At 39.6% G+C, this 22334-nt stretch overlaps 1 protein-coding gene across 1 annotated transcript in view; it reads left to right on the forward strand.

The window, feature by feature from the left end:
• The window catches only part of tsnare1 (T-SNARE Domain Containing 1), a 161267-nt gene that overhangs the window by 45258 nt on the left and 93675 nt on the right, over positions 1-22334 (forward strand). Inside the window, exons 3-4 of the mRNA XM_068735802.1 lie at positions 19572-19649; positions 21155-21224. Coding sequence (XP_068591903.1) covers positions 19572-19649; positions 21155-21224 — 148 coding nt within the window. The remainder of the gene's footprint in view (positions 1-19571; positions 19650-21154; positions 21225-22334) is intronic.

The raw sequence follows: 22334 nt of genomic DNA on the forward strand, positions 1-22334 counted from the left end.
CTCTGCCTCTGGACCTTCTTTGTGAAGAGCTCTGGAACTATTGATACCACTAGATGGCAGAAGACATTTTGTAATTGTTAAATTGTTATCTGACAGTAATAAGCTAGCATTCAGGTATTACTGTCAACCTTAATTCAAGGAAGTGTGGATTTCTGGAAATCCATTCATTTGTTTGCAACTTTGAGAAACCCACCGTTATTCCACACAGCTTGTGTCATGAACTGCTCTATGTAAAATACATACAACATGCATGGAGGCACAGAGGGATGACTGATAAAGAATTACAGAAAATTTCGAACTCTTTACTTTTTGTTTACCGCATTGTGAATAAAGGAAGAAACAAAAAATACCACTTGAACATGCAGAGACCAGAATGTTTAATTTAATTTAATTAAATTTAATTATTCTGTTTAACCAGGGAATACGTTGCAGTACAAAAGCTAAAGACACTCTACCTTCTTCTTATACCAAAATATGTCTAATCATTTCAGTGAGCCCCTGTTCTTTCCTCTACTGCCACGCTCTGATCAATGATAATAATTATGTATTTATTTGTTTGTTTTTTAAGGTCAGATTCTTTTGAAAATATATGAAACAGTGACAGTTGTTCGGACGAAACAAATCAATATTCTAAAAAAAAAAATATGAGTGAAAATTAGATCATGAAATTATAATTTATAATCTAATTTGACGGGTCTTGATCCATAGCATAATCAGCAGTTTAAATTGAATTCCAAATTTGGTCTTCATGTTTCTCTTTACTTTCTGTCAGCAAGTATGTCTTGAGCTTTGCTCAGCACCAGGAAAGTGAAGGTTCAGTTACAAGCTGTGAAAGAAAATGAGTTGGTACGGACCTACTCCTTGATGATAATGAGTAAAAACCAAAAAAGAAAATTTGATGACATCTGAAGTGTTGGCAAAGTGTCTCTCCTGCTTTTGCCTGCTTGAGCAGTTGATGTAACAGTAAATAATTTATGATATCAAATGCATTATTATCCTTTCTCATGAAAGTGCCCCTAATAAATAGACTTACTTGCAGCTAAAACTGTTTTGTGGAAAGCACTATATTTTTGGATGGCTGTAAAGATTGAATTTGCATTACGAACGAGAAAAAAAGTTTATATTTATTAAGTTGGAATCACATAATTGATTTTTTTTTCTAAATGTTTAAGTTAGATCAAATTGATGATTTGTTTGTGTGTTATCTTTGTACATCTTTCCTCATGCTGTTTGCAAATTGTCCGTCTCCCACTGAGCAGAGGAGTGAGGCAGAAATTACGAGGAAGCTTTCATCAGAGAAACAAATTATTCGGCCAAATTGCAGCTCATGAACAGCATAGTTTTCAGTCAGGCCTGAACAAAAGCTCTTCATGGGTATGTTTTCCTGCATTGTCGGGCAGCAAGCGACATGGTAGGACACTGAACAGAGCAGAACACCATAGACAGCTGCATGTGGGGTTGATGCTGTGCATGACATGCGTGTTTGGTGGGTGGGGGGTACATACGCCTCAAGGTGAATCTTTTATGAATTCATGTAGTTCCTGTGTTCTCTAAGCTTGATTCACTCATATGCTTAAAATAGCCCTGTTATTCCGTGATGGTGTTGCGCTAACATTTTCTTTACTGTGGCATCACTGATGTATGAATTTAGAAACTTGATATATATTCAGACCTGAGTTTGAACTAAATATTTAGCTGTAGTTATAGCATATCAACAGTTTGACAGCCTTTCTATAACTTGTATTGGTAGTGCTGTCCAGTACTTTGGTGGCAATAACCAAAAAACCTGCCTGTGCTTCTTGAAGGTGCAATGTGTCAGATCTGACCTGAATTGTAGTTAAAAACATGAAAACAAATGAACTACCATTATCAACAGAATGTATTTATTCGTCTTGTGGCAGATATATCTACTGATTCATCATAATTGGATTAACTCACACTACAAGCAAAAACCAGAACACTATCGACACCAGACCCCATTGCATATGAATGTAGAATCTGTATATAGAGATTAATTATTAGGAAATAATTAGTTAATTTCTTAGCCGGTCATTTCAAATAATTTTGGGTTAAATAAGTATGTTGTTACATAAAATAACTGTTTGGTAATTGCAGAAGTTCCAAATCTACAGTAAAATAAATCAACATTGACTTAGTTTCTCAAAGGACAGCGGTATTCTGGGTGAAAGTCCCGTGTTAAAAATCAAATGCTATATACAACTTTAATAAGTCTTGTATGAACAGTACCATTTCGTGAGTTGGCTTGGTGGCCATGACGCACTGAGTAAGTCAAATCAATTCAAAATAGGTTTGAGGCAAGAAAGTTTGAAAAGACAAATCCTCAACCAATTCATAGACAAAAATAAAATTGTCATTTAAAAAAATGCACATTGTTAAAGACAGTGGCCAATCTCTAACTGGCACATAAGTGCAGACGTTTTTATCAATCTATTGGCTTCTAGAATAATAACAAACATCCTATTTGTTTTAAATACCACTAAAACACATTCCTATTGTCATCAGCTTGAATTAGTCATAAAAGACATATGTAGGGTCATTGATAATCATATATGCCTGTTTGAGAAGCCTGCAAGAGATTCTCTGTGCTTTATCCTTTCAGAGCCGGGGTTAACAACACTTTGCTATCAGTTTTGTCTTTTAGACAAATGGATGTAAACCAGAAAAAAATTAAAAAGGTTAAAATATGTATACAATATTGTCAGTAATCTGTCATCTTCTACAATGGAGATACGTTTGCAGCTGCTTTGATTGGTTTATGTTACAGACTGTGTGTGTGTATTGGTCAAATACTACTGAGAATGAAAATCAAACCTCATCAGCTCCATCTGCAGGGCCAGCTGTTGGATTCAGGCCAGCTTCTCATTCCTTTAGCCAGCTACTCAGTGGCTAAATTGCAGATTTTTGGAAAGAGTAAAATCTGTCCCTCCTCACTGAGGAGAGACAGCCACTGACCTCAGGCATAATGAGATGGGAGCTCTTGATTAAGTCCCTCTCGGATTTGAGAGTATAATTGAACATGTTGCAGATAGCACATTTGTGCTATCGACAAGCTACTCCATGAGGGCACGATGGTAATTCATCCCCAGCATGCTTAAGACTCTCACTCATTACAGTTGGTAAAATCAGGGCACTTGGTATTGATTATTCAATGCTTAAAAAGGAGAAGAAGAAAATCAACCACACGGCCAAAGTGAACATCATCTATAATCAGCTCGCTGGGGTTTATCATTTGCATCTGGGAATATGCAAAGTCAATTCCTGCCCTACAGCTTTTTTTCTCCTTAGTTTCCTTCAGAATCTTGGTCTTATTTTGATATAAAACAAATACTGAAAAGTCTCAATCCAATCCAGGACACATCAAGCAAAGTAAATAGTGTATCCCCATTTCATTCCCATGTTGATTCAGGTTCTATGTCGAAAGGAAAGTAAAAAAAAAAGAAGAAATCTTTACATCACTCTCTTAAAAAATAAAGGGGAATTATTTTCTGTTGATTATATACATCTCTACATGACCAAAACATAATAAAAGAAAATTACACACTTAATTATCGTAACAATTTAAGAAGCCTTATTTCCCATTATTCTCAGGAGTAGAAAGTATTTTAGTCAAAGGAAAGAAGTTAGTAAAAGTCAAAAGCTTTGGCCAGTCCTGAGAGGCATTACAATATACAGAGACAATAAGCCTCATCGTTGTTGAGGCAATAATTTATCCCGTTTCATGCATTTTTGCTCCACACCTGTCCATCATCTTGAAGCAAGAAAATAAGGAGACTCCTTGGCAGAAAACACCCCGATTCTCTCATTGTTACAGTATCAAATCGTCCAGGTAGTCGAGGGACCGTTGTTCCTGGTTTCTGATCGGCACCAGTGCTGCCTTTGGGCACTTGATGGAAATGGTAGGAGCGGGAGATAAACCACGGCAACGGCAGGAACTCTTGTGCCCAGTTTGCAAAGGGCAGAAACTGCCTATCTTTTGGCAGTATTGCTTTGTGAAAACAGGGGACCTTTAGGACCTTTAGGTCCACTGGTGTGACCACTGTGCTTTTTTTGCTTTGTCGAATTCGTGGCTGTAAAACCCACATTTTGCCTCAGGCATTGGGATAATCCCTATAGCCTGTTTCTCCAGAAGAGAGTGGATTTCGTCTCTCAATACTTGGCAAAGGATGGATGCACTTTGGATATCACCATGCCTTTGAATCATGGCGGTAGCATGCTGAATTGGAGTCTGTAGTCGAATCTGTAGTACGAGTTAAGCAAAGTTTGCTTTTGGCAGAGAGGTTGAGCTGGCCATGGCATTTCGAGGCTGTCGACAGCCCTACTTGATTAAGGATGGAATGGTACTGTCTGTTTTGGTTCGGGAGATCCTCCTCAAAGAAACCTCCTCCTGAAGCAGCAAAGGATATCTCATCACACACCAAGTGATCCAATGCCCATAGAGACAGTGAAGTCGACTGGGTCTCCATGCCCAGGAAGGTTATCATCGATATGCTTCCCCCACGACTGGTCTGCTCTGTCCTCATGGTCTCTGCCTTCGATTTCCAACACTGGAGAAGATTCAACGTTTTCGGACAACAGAGGGCCTCCGCGAGCAACCGAGCCTCCCAAAACCTTCAACTGGAACCCCACGCGTCTCTCCAAGGATGTTCTTCAGAGTTGGTGACAGTGCACTCAGGTCTCTAAAAGTGCTGCTTTATTATGCAACATGCCGAGACATACCGGGAAAGCATTATGTGTATTCATCTCAGAGAAGGAAAATGTGCACGCACTTGGGCATGGAATATATTTGGCACTCCTGGCTTTGATAGCTTGGGTAGACCCGCCAGGAGAGCTTCTCTTCTTCTCTACTCCACCTCACAAGTTAGTGTACCAAACAAGTGGGTTGATGGTTAGCTAATGCTAAACTTGTAAACGGTAAATGTATTTGCATTTCTTGCCTTTCTAATCATCCAACCCCGTAAAGCGCTGTACACTACATGTCATCAGTCACCCATTCACACACATACCTACCATGCAAGGTGCCATCAGCACCCTAAACTAATTTCGGGTTCAGTGTCTTGCCCAAGGACAGTTCACCATGCGGTGAACCCAGGAATCTTGTATGGACATAGGGTAGGGAGCTAGAGAGACTGGTCTTTTGTAGCCCTAAGTGAAGGTCTTCCTCAGCCTGCAACAGTCCGATGAGCCTTGACAGGCGTTTTGAGAGAGTTCCCTAAGGTTGTTCTCGAGAGGACACAATTCTCATACTGATGTGTTACTGACTGAAACAGAATATCTGCTCATCAGCATTTTAACATTATAATTGTACTTCAGCATTTAGCTCAAAGTTCTGTTAACATTTTATCATGTCATTTTTATTTCTTACACCCTTCAGAAGCATTTCCAAAATGCCTTTGCAGGGATATAATATAGGACAAAATCTAAGTTATGACTGTATCAGACACACTGCTCAAACCACAGAGAGACCAAATTTGTTCAAGAGTGATTTTGTGAAGGGAGTGCCTATCAGTAGAGCTTTGAAGTGGTATGCTGATATGAGCATGTTAAAGAGTCGACATGTCAATGTGAGGGAAAGTTTCAAGTGTGAAAAGATAAAAAGCTTCTGAAATGATCCAAACCATTTACCAAACACTGGACTGGTTGTGAAATAACCCTCTGTGCATCACTCAACCATCCAGGGAACACAGCGCCTGTGGAGTTTGTGAAATGAGCATGGAATCATGAATGCAGAATATGTGTTATGGGCCCTAATGTGACAATTATGTTACTCCCCCAGAAAAGGATTGTGTGACAATAACATGGACTGGGCACACAGTTTTCACCCTTTTGTCATAAGAATTAAATGTATGCATAACAGGCTATCAATGGTTAGAGTTAGATTTAAAGTCAGTATATTTATTCCAGGAGCTGCTCTTAATCCAGGTTAATCTTATATGAAACAAGCACGGCACTTACGATGCTTAATCTTCAGATATTCCAGAGACTAACTTCTGTGCATGTTGTTTTTCAAATTTAAATTTTTAAACAGAAACAGGAAGTGTCGAGTTGAAAGTAAATATTAACTCTTTTCATGTCTGTCAGGTATAGACCTCCATACTGTCAAAATATATAGTATTTGTGTCTATTTTTGCTGTAGGCAACACCTTGACGGTATTTTTTTTGTATACATATAGAAATGTAAAACTGATGTCTATAAGACCGCAGTGGCAGTCAGAGGTATACATGCTCATCTTTGTTTCACCCTAACACCTTCTTGGCTTCAGACAACATCACAGGGAAAAGACTCTCTTGGAGTTGCTAGTGTTAATTGAAATGAAAGAGAAAAATATCTTCTGTTATAACGACTTTGGGTAAAGTTACGCTTTTGTGAGCAAGAAGTCAACCTGGTATGCTGCATTTGAAGGCGCATTAAATCAATCCATCCACCAACCCAACTGTCACTTCAACCACTTATTTCCATTTAACTGTCGAACTGACCTGACACCTGTTTCTTGTCATGTAACCCTCTTATTATTCTTTCTTGGTGAGGGTACATATTTTTTCTCACTTCTAATGCACACAGCATGTTATTAGCATTTCAGACAGTACAGTCTGTCATAGTTTTGTCTAAGGCTAAGTTGCTTCAGAATGCCAGTTAACCCGCATCCAGTATCACTGCGATATATTCACACAACATAAACACGCTGTACAAATAACAGGGCCAATGGTGAGGCAGTCCGACTGTTGTAGTGTGTTCAATGTATTTTTATTTCCATCAGTTTGTGCTATGAGTACCTTGTACTGAACACATGCACAGAAATACAATCTGGTCCAGGGATAGGCCAGGCCACCTCCACTGTAGCACGCATACTACATATCCATCCATCATGCTAAATGAAAGGTGGACAAGGCGTGCAATGAAGATGTTTGTGTGTATGTGTGTGTGCTGATTTAACATAAAAAATGCACTAAAGGTCTCTCAGTTGAAAAATGACCCATTTCCACATGTATCACAATCTTGTAATGCTGCTCGACTGACCAAATGCAATCATGTTATTACCTGGACAATTTGTCAGTATAGCTCAGTGAGTAGAGTTAATGACTTGAGATGTACAATGGAGATCTCACAGATCTTCTTCCAGGCCACACAATGAATGTCTGTTTCTTTGTCCTATTGTGCTTTGTTTCTGGGTTCACATTTTCTCTTTTCGTGCCAATGTTTGATCCACCTCTCCACTTTCAGGCATTTTCAACCTCTACATTTTGTCTATACCCCTGCACTTTTGAACCATGTCAGAAAAAAATGCAGTAATTGCAGTAATTTCAGAGTGCAGTGTTTGACAAAAGGGTGGGTGAGATGGTTTGTACGTGCAGCTTATGCAGGTTGTGATGTTGATCTCAGCCTGCTGTAATGACTCCAGGCCATTAACCCTCACTGTCATTTGCAATGACATGTGCTTTTTAAAAAAGGGAAAATGGCACTGCCCACATAACTTACACGGTAGACTCACCATCCTGCTGCCAGTCTGTGGCTTAGTGCCATGCCATTTTCCCCATCCACTCTATCATCATCACTGCGGTTAAATTCTGCATTAGAGGCTCCCGCAGCATTTGATGTACATTCAATTTCCACATGTATTTATTATAACATTACACAGTAGTTCAATACAATCACTGTAAATGTCTTCTTTTTTTATTTTCCATTGCTTAAATGTAATTTTGATGTGTGATATCTTTGAAATCTTTATGTTTACTGAAGAAAACCACCTTTGTCAGCCGGTCTGATGTGTTTAACCTTTTACCAATGTTTGAATTAAAAAGAAGGAAAAAGCAGGCAGTCACCATGACTGAGACGTCAATAGAATGGAGCCATACATGCCCAGGCTTTTCCTGCAATATAAAGGCATCAGTGTTGCCTTTAATGCCAGTACCAAAACCTCACCTGGCAGATATGGCATTAATTGAAAATGATTCAGTTGAATTTGTTGAACTAAACATCAGCATACAGAAGCCATTTCATCATTAAATGGCTTCTTATGGAATTATTATAGTCAACCGTCTTGTATGAATAATGCTTCCAGACTTTTGAACACTATGTCAGTACAATTGCAATACGTTTTGGGGGTTTATTATTCACGCCTTACCTGGTTTGGTTATTGTGTGTTCACTGAGTTAGTATGGTTCGTTTAGGCTGGTGTGAACTCTGGGGCAGACCAAACAACTGGAACGAGACCGTATGAAAAGGAGGGTGTCTGTCCGCTTCTAAGACTTCGGTGCTATTTGTTAATGTTGTAAAGGCAAGCAGACTAACCACAGGATATTGTGATAGTATATCTGTGATTTTACCATGAATTCAAAAGCTAAACTATTGTTAAATTAATCCATCTGCTGGTTGTGAACTCCAGTTCTGCCTAGCGAAGTCAATACAGAAGTGTCTTGAACCTGCATTCTCTCTAATGTCCATAAGGGGGCGACTCCTCTGATTGTAAGTCTATGAGAAAATGACTCTACTTCTCTCTTGATTTATTCCCTCAGTAAACATTGTAAACATGACTTTATGGTCTTAATCTCTAGTTTCATGTCTTCTTCAATACAGCATGATGTTCAGTTAGTAAATTATTGTCAATTTAAAGTATAACCATAAAGCATACGCATACATGGAATTTGGCTCCGGTTTCCACTCCGCTCTCAATGTACATACACTATTTTACAATAAACAAGAAAAGATATATAAAGAATAAAAAAGGGCAGCAAGAAAGTAGAACAGATGTAAGTATAAATCTTTAACAGCTATATACAATATAAGTATAAATATATATCCCAAAAAAGTATATATATATATATACTGTATTAGGGCTGGGCAAGTCAACACGTTTTTTGTATTATTATTATTAAGCGGACATTTTTAACACAAGAACCGGGCAGAGAGCGGTGAACAGCTGTTTGTGTGTGTTTCTGTGGCGTCTCTTCCTGCTGCTCCGGAACCCCCCTTCACTCCGTCACCGTCGGTCCCTCCTTTCTCTCACACACACAAACACATGCGCACACACGATTGTCTCGTTACAGGATCAAATGTGACAATATCAAAATACATATTGTCTTGTTTTTAAATAAACATATACGCATGTGCTCTTACAAACTGCTCTTAACTGCAGCTAGTACAGCTTCTTATCACCCTCTATGTACCAATGTACATTTATAACAAATGCCACACATATTAAACGGTAATCAGCGTTGCATATGTGTCTGACCAAAGTTTTTAAAGTTTTTTGTTTGTAATATGTATAACCATATCATTTAGTTATCACTACTGAAAATTTAACAAACATAAAAAAACATGACGTAGAAAGGTTTGCAGTTTTCAAGGTGTATATTTCAAATTGCATCTATTACACACATGAAAATAAAGTTGTGAACACCGGCTGAATATCTATTATCAGAATCATTATAACTGTATTATAACTACTGTGTAAAGGGAATACTGCTGTTAAAAAGAAATCATGCGACTAATCACTATTCAAAATTGTAATCGTTGCCCACTATATATATATGTATATATATATATATATATATATATATATATATATGTATATGTATGTATGTGTATATATATATATATATATATGTATGTATGTATGTGTGTATATATATATATATATATATATATATATATATATATATATATATATATATATATATATATATATATATAGTAGTAGTAGTGCAGTATGACTTATTTATTGTTCAGAGTGACGGCCAGCGTAAAGAAGCTGTTCCTGTGTCTGATGGTTTTGGTGTACAGTGCTCTGTAGCGCCTATCAGAGGGGAGGAGTTGGAACAGCTTGTGTCCAGAGTGTGAAGGGTCTGCAGTGATCTTTCCATCCCGTTTTCTGACTCTGGAGGTGTACAAGTCCAGGATGGAGGGCAGGCTGGAACCAATGATTCTCTGCAGACCTGACAATCCGTTGTAGTCTGTTTCTGTCCTGTTTGGTGGCCGATCCAAATCACACAGTGATGGAAAAACAGAGAACAGACTGGATGATGGTGAAGTAGAACAGAATCAGCAGCTCCTGAGGCAGGTTGAACTTCCTGAGCTGGCGCAGGAAGTACAACCTCTGCTGGGCCTTTTTCCTGATGGTGTCGATGTTGGAGGCCCACTTCAGGTCCTGGGAGATTGTGGATCCCAGAAACCTGAAGGTCTCCACAGCAGACACAGTGTTGTTGAGTATGGTGAGGGAGGGCAGTGTTGGGGGGCTCCTCCTGAAGTCCACTGTCATCTCCACAGTTTTGAGCTTGTTTAGCTCCAGTTGTTCTGACCACACCAGAGGACCAGCTGTTCAACCTCCCATCTGCATGCAGACTCATCACCGTCCATGATGAGGCAGATGACCGTTGTGTCGTCTGCGAACTTCAGGAGTTTAACAGACGGGTCCTCTGAGGTGCAGTCATTAGTGTAGAGGGAGAAGAGCAGAGGGGAGAGCACACATCCCTGGGGGGCGCCAGGGTCAACACCAGTTTCTCAAAGGATTTCATGACCATATACGTCAGGGCGACAGGCCTGTAGTCATTTAATCCTGTGATGGAGGATTTCTTGGGGACCGGGATTGTCGTGGAGCGTTTGAGGCAGGAGGGTACGTCGCACAGCTCCAGTGATCGGTTGAAGATCAGTGTGAAAAACTTCTTTCCAGCTTTTCAGTGTAGCTCCTCTTTGCTACCCTGATCTCCCTCGTCAGTGTGTTTCTGGCTTGGTTGTCCAGGATCCTGTTCCCCCTTCTGTAGGCCTCCTCTTTAGCCCGACGAAGCTGCCTGAGTCTTGCAGTGAACCAGGGTTTATTGTTGTTGTACGTGCAGAAGGTTTTTTTCGGTACACACATGTTCTCACAAAAACTGATGTACGATGTCAGTGTCAGTGAGCCCATCCAGGTCTGTAGCAGCAGCCTCAAAAACACTCCATTCAGTGCAGACAAAGCAGCACTCTAACTCCAGCTTTGCCTCATTGGTCCATCTCCTCACAGTCTTCACCACAGGTGTTGGAGATTTTAATTTCTGCCTGTATTTCAGGAAAAGATGAATCAAACAGTGATCAGAGATGGTCACTTCTGTTCATTGGTTGCAAAAAACAACAACATGGCGACGGTCGTAATTCAAGATGGCGATGGCAAAATCGCCAAACTCAGGGCTCTAAAACATCACGATGACTACGTCCATATAGAGTCTATGGTTGTGAACTGTTGAGGAAGCTGCTGCTGCTGCTGTAAGGCCTTCTTTCTACATAGTTTGCCTCTCATAATGGCCAAAAAGTATAATTTATATTTATTTTAGACAGAAAAAAGTGAAGAAGTTTGTGCTCATAGATTAATAATAACAATCCACAAATAAAAGCAGGTATTTGTTAATTTATGAAGCCATGCAAGTCACTCCATTTTCCACAGAACTTTCCTGCAAATATTTCAGAATAAAAGCCTTTCAACCATATTGGATATTAGTTAAACTTTGCAATACTGTTTTCTGGTATTCCATTCAACATTTTAAAGCACTATTAACTATGACTACCCCACATCTCATTTCCTCACCTGGTAGCCTGTCAATACAAGCACTCCCCTCCCTCCCCTACAAGCAACACTAGCTCCCCCTGGCGGCTTGGAGGGTCTCCTACTATTGACTACTAAATGACTTTTTCACAAGTCATAATTTGGCTTTTTTATTTCTGACTGAAACCTGGCAACAGAATATGGAATGCATCCATTTAAATTAACTATGCCCTGTGGATTGCTGTTATATTGGGACTCCGCGTTCGACAGGCTGCGGTGGAGGTCTCGCCGTGGTCTGGAAGAATCAGTTTTCCTGCCAATTGGGGAGCACAGAATCCTATACTACTTTTGAACTACAGCTGACTAAAGTGGGTCGGCTAAATCTGTTTAACTGTGTTTTAATTTACCGACCTCCGGGTCCAGCAGGTCAGTTCTTATCAGAGTTCACAGACTTTCTGACCTCTATTATCAAGCTAGATAAAGTGCTTATGGTTGGTGATTTTAATCTGCATATCAATGATGCCACAGATTATATAGCCACTGAGTTTCTTAATATTACTGAATCTTTAAATTTCACGCAACATGTTTGTGGCGCCTTGGACACACCTTGGACCTTGTGTTCTCTCTGGGTCTTGATATTGATCATACCCGTTGTGAGGACCTACTGATCAGTGATCATAAATGTATTTTCTTTCTTTTTTATTTTTCTTTCTTTCTTTCCACTCCCGCATTATTACTCAGAGTACAGCTGATAAGTTCTCAATGCACTTTTTCTGTCATATTAACACAAATCACAATTATGTTAAATTTTTAACCCTCCTGTCGTGTTCGGGTCAAATCTGACCAATTTACAACTTGAATCAATCATAAATACTGTGTTTTACATCTGATTGCCTCAAGGCCTTATGATATCCTCCACACTAGGCATTTCAACATATAAAATTGCTGATGACCACTTTCATTGAATTTTTAGTGGTTTAGTGAACTTTGTAACACCCATGGTGTTCCCGGTCAAAAGTGACCACCATAGGAAATTAATGGGAAACCCCAGATTATGTCCATTCATCAGATGGAAAACAGCCCCATACACACCCACACATCCACAACCCCCCCTTCCCATACACACACACACACACACACACACACACACACACACACACACACACACACACACACACACACACAGTTGTGTGAACACCTGTTCACAACCCCATATATAAAGTTGTACACATTTCAAACTTCAAACAAAAAAATCAGGTGTTTGTTATGAACCCATCTCTATCCCGCGCTTATGTGCCCACCCCCCCACGTGAACCACACCTTCCAGACTAAACAATGTTTCATATCTTCTCACTTTCACCCTATATAAACCTTTATTTGTGCCTTGCTCTCATTTTACTCTGTGAGCACAATGAGTAGTCGACTGATTAGGCGATTTTCTGTCAGAGAGGCTCTGGACCTAATTTTTGAACCAGATGAAGAGGATATTGAACCGGAGATAGAGGAAGATGTCTCAGAAATTGAAGACAACATTGATCCTGATTTCAATCCGGACTATTATGAGACTGACCAGTCAACAGATGGCGAGGAAGTGGCACCAGAGGAACAGGCACCTGAGGTGACATTCCAGTCAAAGGGTGGCAACTTGCTCTGGTATTCATCCTCCCAGGACAGAGGAGGCAGAGCGAGAGTTGAAAACATAATAAGGATGACGCCAGGGCCAACACGATATGCAACATCTCGTGTGGATGACGTCAAGTCCAGCTTCCAACTCTTTTTACCAGAGTCCATTGAGGGTATTATGGACATGACAAACCTGGAGGGGAGGCGTGTGTATGGGCACACGTGGAGAGCATTGGACCAGGTAGACCTCCAAGCCTACATGGGTCTGTTGATTCTAGCAGGAGTATATCGGTCAAACAATGAGGCTACAAAAAGTCTGTGGGATGTGGAAAATTAAACAGTTTCGTTTAATTTAGCGATACATTTTCAGTGGCTATTCTTTGTATATTCACAGCAGTTATTCATGTAAACCACCAGTCTGAGACATTGTTTACAGCTTAAAAAATGTGTTAAATCAAATTTGGTGATGATTAATGGTTTTTGTGTTAATGTAAGAGCAGTTAAAACAGACACTAAAGTGAGGGGGGAGAAACGAACACGACAGGAGGGTACAGTCTTTTAATGAACATTGCACCACATTGGTGGATAAAGTGGAACCTCTTAAGGAAAGGATCAGGGCTGCCTACAACACTTCTCCGTGGGTGACAGACGCTGTCTGCAGCTTGAGATGGAAGTGTTGCAGGACAGAGCGGCTATGGAAAGCCACTGGGGTTTAAGTGCATCGCACTTATCTCAAAGACCTCAGAGTTTCTTTTAATGCTGTATTAAAGGAAGCTAGAACTGCTTATTTTGCCAACTTAATTTCTTCTTCAAAGAAAAATCCCAAGATTTAGTTTGACACAATTAATAGAATTGTTTCACCGTCTGTCTCTACATAACCATGTTCTTCTGTTGACGATTGTAACAAGTTCCTTACCCCGAGCCTTCCACTTAGCACTTATTGTATTCATATTAGTTTGTTGCACTTATTGTATTCATATTAGTTTGTTTCTGCACTGTACTTTTGCTCTAGTTTATGCTCTTAGATGCTTGTTTAAGAAAGGAGATGCAATTAAGACTTCTGGTGACTAGTAGTTCTCTTGAATACCTGTTGAATACACTTATTGTAAGTCGCTTTGGATAAAAGTGTCTGCTAAATGACTGTAATGTAATGTATTTTATTGATAAGGTAATAGCTATTAGGTCCAGTATTCAGCCTGGGATTTGTTCATCCACCTATAGCTCCTCTTATTCTCCTACTGTTCTGGACTCTTTCCAGCCTATCAGCCTTCAAGACCTGATTGACTTCATTAAGAAAACAAAGCCATCGTCTTGCCCCCTGGATGTTATACCATCCTCTCTATTTCAGAAAGTTCTGCCAATTATTGGCCCTGCTATAACATCTATTGTTAATTCCTCATTGTCTACAGGAACTGTCCCCTCCTATTTTAAGCATGCCACTATCCAGCCTATATTAAAGAAACCAAACTTAGATCCGGCTTTGCCCATGAACTACAGGCACATATCAAAACTACCTTTCCTTCCAAAAATCTTAGAGAGGGTGGTGGCCAACCAACTTACTGCTGCACTGGAGAGGCACAACATGTATGACAAATTCCAGTCTGGGTTCCGTAAAAAACACTCTACTGAAACCGCTGTACTGAGGGTTTCAAATGATATTCTCATGTCCTCTGATATAGGTGACTGCTCTGTGTTAGTACTTCTCGACCTCAGTTTTGCGTTCGACACTGTAGACCATAACATTTTGATTAACAAGCTATGTGATTGGGTGGGCATATCTGGCATAATGTTAGACTGGTTTACATCTTACCTCGCTGACAGAAGTTTTAATGTCTCTGTAGGTGATTTTGTGTCTGTTACCTCTCCACTGTCTTGTGGTGTACCGCAGGGCTCGGTTCTGGGACCTCCGTTATTTTCTCTTTATTTGTTACCTTTGGGACCGATTGTAAAAAAGTATGTGTCCTATCATTTATATGCAGATGACATACAACTACATCTGTCATTCAAACCCAGTGAGGCTTTTGCATTAACTAGGCTCCTGGACTGTGTAAATGCTATTGGAGTCTGGACGGCAGAAAATTGCTTACAACTTAACGGCACCAAGGCGGAGGTTCTAGTTATTGCACCAGATGAAGTTGTCCCTACGATCAAGCAGAGTATTGGTCCACTCTCCTCTACTGCCTATTTGAACCTGCGCAATCTAGGGGTTATTTTTGATCGATCCATGTTGTTTGACCCCCATGTTAAGCAGCTGTCCAGATCTTGTTTCTTCCACCTAAGAAATATCAGTAAACTGAGATCTGTAGTATCAACAGCTGAACAAGAGGTGATCATACATGCCTTTATCTCTTCACGCATTGACTACTGTAACACACTTTTCTCATCACTCAGTGTAGCTGCTCTTAACCATTTGCCGGTAATCCAAAATGCTGCCGCCAGAGACTCACTAGGACAAATCAACGGTCTCACATCACCCCCATACTCCGATCTCTTCACTGGCTCCCTGTAGCATTTAGGATCCACTTTAAAATTCTCGCTCTCACTTACAGAGCACTACACGGTCAGGCTCCTACATATGTGGCTGAACTACTTCACCCATATTCACCCGCCCGCGCTCTCAGGTCAAATGTGTTAGGTTATCTGTCTGTCCTACGCACTTGCTTTAAGACCCGTGGTGACCGAGCTTTTGAGGCAGTAGCACCAAGGCTGTGGAATGCTCTGCCTGCATCCCTACGTTTTACTGCGTCTGTGAACTCATTCAAAAATCAGCTCAAGACACACCTGTTTAGACTGGCGTTTGGGTAACAACTCATATCCTGGGCCTACTTTTAAACCATGTTTTACTGTTGTACTTTGTTTTTTGTGCATTCCTAAAGTAAATTATTGTGTTTTTTATGTTTGTAATTCTGCTCCTGTTAAGCACTTTGTGACTAATGTTTGTGAGAAGCACTTTATAAATAAATTGTACTTACTTACTTACTTAAATAGGATTACAGCCATTCTCAACTTTATGAGGCTGTACTTGAGCTAACATGCCGAGATAGATAATGTTAAAATGCTTACATTTAGCACATACAATATTTACCATGGTCACCATTTAGTGTTAGCATGCTCATATGTGCTAATCAGAATAAAACACAAACCACAACTCAGATTGATGGGCATGTCATTAGTTATGCAGATGTGATACACACAAGGTTATGACAAATTCAAATTTGAAGTGGATGGTGTTGTTCAACAGAAAGTCAGGCAATCACCTCAGTTTAACATTGCATAGCAATTCATCAAATATTTGAGATATTTCAGTCTAGGAGGAAAAACATGGAAAAGGAAAAACATGTCAACACTGGCCACAATTGTTTGACTATACAAGTCTGGGAACCACAGTGCAAAAGCCCCATGGCAACTATTTACAATTCGTCAGTTTCAGGCAGTGAGAGATCCACAGACTGTAGAAGACCATGGACATTGTGTCAGTGACACCATCTTGGGTGTGCTTTTATTGTTCAGCGCCAGCATCAGTTATTCGTGACAGAAAATACAAGTTTGGACAAATAGGGGGTAGCTAGGGTGGAGCTGAGGAGGGGTGCAGCCGCCAGGATATCACAACATGATTTGTTTTTTATGAAACTGTCACACTCTGCCTCTCTGTTCCCTCCAGACACTTCCATTGTCATTCTCTACCTGTACCTAAGACTTTTCCACCTGCAGTCACATGACCGTTTCCTCCGCCGTCATCTGCACTGCATTAATTAACCCCTTTCCCTCTAGTTCCAGTTACCTGTCCTTCCATGATCACCTGTTTCCACTGCCCCTCCTCATTCCTGCACTACATAACTCACTTCTGCTCTTTCCTTTCCAAAGTGGTCAATGTTGCTATTTGCTTCAAGTCATTGCTTTGCTGCAACTTTTACCTTAAGCCCGACGGTCCCCCATTTGGACGACCTAGTACATAAAAACTTAGAGAGTTTTGTGTTAAAAGTAACTGGCAGAGAACCCACGAAGAACGAATATAATGATGTTATAGTTCTGCAGAAACCTCAGCGTCCTGGGAACAACATGAACTAGGTCACTTCTACATGAGACAAACACATCTCCCATCAGCCAAGCAAACAAATAACAAAATATCATAAATCATAACTCGATATGACTGGAAAAGACCGGAGAAAACAGCTGCTACACTCCGTTAGCAACGTGCTACCTACGAACATGCAGCATGAAAAAGCATGTCCGCTTGACGGAGATTACGGACATATCTTCCATTTCTCTCTCCGGTAAACCATCGCAGAGATATTCAGCTTCGAACACAAAAAGTCACACAGCTTTCATCGAATATTGTACTCACTTTTGGTCGAATCTCAGCGAAAAAATGAAATATCTCCGTACTTCCACTGCTTGGTATGTCCAGCTGCATGTGCTCCGTGTGAATCCGTTCGATTCGTGTCTCTCCGACACTCCTCGGCTTCTTGGGAGGGTTGGAAGCTCAGCAAATTAGATTTCAGATCTGCCATCAGATGGGACGTTTTTGAGCTTTATTGGCTAATAGTGCTGTCAATCATCTAGCTTTCAATTCCAGGCAATTCTATTGGCTTCTACGGTTCGAAGGAGGTCTCAATGGTGAAAATCGGAGAAAGGGGGGCTGAGATACAGCCCTAAACAGAGAGAGTGGGCTGAATCTGAAGCAGTATGTGACCATAAAATAATCCATAAAAAGGGCTTAGAAAGAGCTTAAAACACTCAAAAAAGGCCCAATCTTCTGTCTTTTGATTCATTGAACATCAGGAGTGATACATAGAAGTGATATAGAGTGTTTTTTAATTTAAAAAATATTTTTTTATTCAAATATTGGAATATTTAATCAGTTTTTTAATTTTATATGCTCTATATTTTATAAATGTTTCACTGTATCTATGTATAACTGTGTATAGAGAGCCTTTATCAGTTGTTATAAGAGCTGGGAATATTTTAAATCTTGGATTTCCATAATTTCCAAAAAACAATATCCTGAAATTGCTGTTTTTCCAGGGCGAGCTTTAGAATTTTCCGAGTTGTGCTGTGTTCCATCCTTGTCTTATGTTAACCTGTAACATGTATACTGATATTTCCATGACTTTTCACATCTCAAAAATATATAATTTTTTTCTTTTTTTTTTCTTTTTTATTTAATTATACACTCAATTAGGTATTTCTTATCTTTTTTCGAGCTGAGGCCTGAAAATAGGCCTCGTTTTTAAAAGGTAACCTGTATCTGTACCTTTTTTGTGCCACATTCTGGTTAGCACAGGTAAAGCCATAGCCAAACCTCTGTTTGGGCTCAGTGCTCGTAAGCTTTTGAATCTTTACTTGGGTGAAATCATTGAACTGCCCGTGTTCCTCGACAGTCTGCGTTCTAGTCCTTCTCTTGCTGCCTCGCACTTACTGTCACACTGTGACAACTGTGAGTTTTTAAATGGCCACTGAGACCTAAATAGGAAGAAATATTAGCAGAGAGAACATTAAATTAAATAAGCATCGTTTGGGAGACGTTTTTCAGTGACTTGGGTTGCATCTGTCATGGGGCCCAGTAGATTCAAGACGGACAAGCCTGATACGCACTGCAGGGCCTATTGATGGGTCAAAACATCATTTAACGTGAAAACTGGGTTTACATAGATTCCATGAATTCTCTTCCAACTTTTTTTAATGTGTATTGATAGCTGCTGCAGAGGAGTTTTAGTAGACGGCCTCCATTAGTGGTCAACCTTTATGCAATTGTCTATTTTCATTGCCTTTTGGGCTGTGGCAGTGCCTGCATAAAGATAACTACAATGTTCAGTTGTATCAGCACTTAGTTCCCAAAGCCTGGCTGAGAAGAAGGTTCCTGTCCAAACTAACTCTCAGATGTTGTGCTATTATGACTTTTTTGTATTGCAAATGTTTTCTAGATAATACAGTCGTTGGAATATTGCTGTAATATGTTGGTACATATCTGCAAGAAGCTGTACAATGGAAGGTTCAAATGGCTTTTAAGGGACATTATACATTGAGTTAATATTGCATTCATTGGATATGTTTTCCGCTTTGGGGCAGCACAACAAGCTGAAACACAAATTAGAGCTTATGTGTGCCAGAAAACCCAACAACGAACTACAAGACCCCGCATGGCTCAGAAAAACTGCGCAGTTGGCTGGAAATGCAGTATAGCACTGATCCCTTTCACATTACACAAAGTTATTTGATTCATTCTTAATCTAAGTATGTTAATGAATGCACTTTTACCATACGAATGAATGATGTAAATCCACAGTGTTGATAAAAAAAAACAAAGTACAAAGTAATTTGTGGCTACATGGCGCCTCTGTGTGATCAGCTCTCTGTCTGCTGCAGTGTCACGCTCCACTGGGCTGAGAAGTGTTTGCTGATATCATGTTTTCTCCAAAGCCACACAGGTCAGCCCCTCAGAACTGCAAGATGTGTTTCAGGAGACCTCCTCCAATATCTTCCAGATCAACGCCAACGGTAAAAAGACAACTCATCACTACAATTGAGTGTGTGTGTGTGTGCTTGCATTTATCCTTGCTCCAGTTTTGACATAAATACTTTGAGACCTTTTTTACCGAGGACATTTTGGCTTCGGTCTTCCTCCCTTCAAATGGTTAAGATATGGGTTTTCGGGAAGTTCAGAGTTGAGGTAGTTTTAGGATTATTGGTAATTTAATTTCATGTCTTGGTTTTCAGAAGAGTGTTTTTATGAATATTAATTTTTTGGTTTAGTTCAAGGTTTAGATCATTTTAACATAAGTTATGCAGTGTGTCTTGGTTGTAAAAGTTTGAAAGTAGAAATAACATTAATGTTGGCTAATGGACGTTAGTTCAGATTATTGCTTTGGTTTATGGTCATAGTTTAAAATAACAAACAACAAAGCACTAAAGTTAGTTAAGGTCTGGATTGTTGGTACTTGCAGTCGATTTGAGTTATGCTAAATTCATCATTTTGTCCTGGGTTAAGTGTTTTTTCTTTGATTAAGGATGTATTGAAATTAGCACTACAGTTAACTGGTGCCCTTCTATTGTTCCAACAGCCCATTAATCAATTAACCAAAAATCTAATTCTCCAACACCCACTTATCCCAAAAACAAACACCCATTGTTTTGAAGGCTCATTGCTAAATATATACTATCCCTGCAACAAACGACCTCAGCACATGGCTAATTATCAAGCAAATGATGTCAACAGACCTTCTCAGTCTGAATGTTTTTTAGTTTTTTTTGTACGATGGTGAAGGCTTGATTTTTCTACTGGACCTCTGGTTGACTCACCCTGATATTCTTTCCCTTAATCGTGGGTCATGCCTTCACCAGTAGGAATACAAATTGGAAAGGTCCGATGACGTCATTTGCAGCATGGAGAGTGTATATTTTAAGCTATGGGCCTTCAGAACAGTGGACCTTTGTTTTTAGGGTAACAGGCTGTTGGATAAATATGTTTTCGGTCCAATGGGATGTTTTTGGATTATTGGGTTTTCCGAGTAATTTGCCGTCGGAACAATGTCCATTTCCTATTTAAATTAGGATTAAGGTAATTTAAGGATTCATTCGTGATTATTGGATTGATATTAGTTCTTGTACTAGATTTAAATTTGGCATAAAGGTAGTTGAAAAGTGGTTGCTTCGGTTTATGGTTATTTTTAAATGTGGTACAAGGTTTACATCAGGATTATATACATTTTGTGAGCAAATAGGATGTATTCATCAATTCTAAATCTCATCTCTATTTTATGTGGACCATTGTGGATGTCATTTCTCTATATCGCTATTCACTCATTTCACAAAGAATGGAATGCAGCGAGATGTTCTTATTCACGTGGTTCGAATTGGCTCTGGATTAGTGTTAAAGTTTTCTTTAATAACAATTTGAGTTTGAGACTTGATTTAGTTTCATGGTAAGGTTACAGAATGAATGGAAGGTTTCCTTTAAGGCTTAAGTTACCCGTACACACTCAATGTTTGTATTGTTCTTCCAGTTGTCACACTAGAGAAGAATCTCCAGTCACTGGGGACATCTAGAGACACAGAAGAGCTACGACAGAGTCTGTGAGTAAAACACACACACACACACACACACACACACACACACGCACACACACCAGTGATGGTAGGTAAGTACATTTACTCACCAGGTACTTGAGTATCATTGAGATGGCTGTACTTTAATTGAATACTCTAATTTCTCTGCAACATTTTAGAGAAAAGTATTACTATAGATTCTTAGCAGCTAGACAGCAACACGATACTTAACAAATAAAATGTTGACATAAGAAGTGATTCACTTTAGAAATGATAATGCATTGCAAAAGAAGAAATACTAACCACACAATTAAATTAATCAAGAAAATATCAATAATGAAAATAATCATTAGTTTAATGCTCCTATTTCAAAGTGCAAATAGACAGGTTGTTGTTGTTGTTTGGCTTGAAAGACACAACAACTGACAATATTATCTCAATAAATACATGTATGAACAAACTGACACATGCTCTATAACACAGATGGTTATGGAGAGTTAAAATTACATCTCCCCTTTCGTACAATTCAAGAGCCTCTGGCTCTGCAACTCAGAGTCAGTTATGATGACCCCCCCCTTATAACTTTTGATAACTAATTACAACAAAACTCATCTTGCCCACAGATCTGCATGAAAAGACCTACCTGAAATGACAGAAACCATCTTCAGTGAAAATAGATTTGCTGTGTACTTTGACTTTCCCATGACCTGTACAGCAGCCAGCCACTAGGGGGCCACCGATGTGTTTTGGCTTCACTCTTTGGTCATGTCAAGATTTAAGATTTAAGATTCCAATTCAGTTGGTAGAGTGTATCTCTTTAAAACACTCTATGCTCTGGACAGTAGCCGGGCTTCTAGCGGTGAGCATGTTGTGGTTGCGAGGCACCGACAATAATACGACTTGGGAACGCTTAATGCATAATAATATATAATAGCACATACATAATGTCACCAAGAATGTTATTAGATATATTGTATGAAATCACATAGGCTCCTTTTCTTCTTCCTTCACCACTGAAACGCACATACAGACACGCCTCCCTGCAACCTTTACACATCCATGGTACATGTAGCGGTCCAGCTCAGTGGAAGTGTTACATTTATCTCTGCTCTCCAGAAAAGTGCAATTGTCTCTTTT

Source organism: Cebidichthys violaceus, unplaced genomic scaffold (genome assembly GCF_023349555.1).
Source record: "Cebidichthys violaceus isolate CVI_PGR_0920_01 unplaced genomic scaffold, fCebVio1.0.p SCAF_7, whole genome shotgun sequence".
Taxonomy (NCBI): Eukaryota; Metazoa; Chordata; class Actinopteri; order Perciformes; family Stichaeidae; genus Cebidichthys; species Cebidichthys violaceus.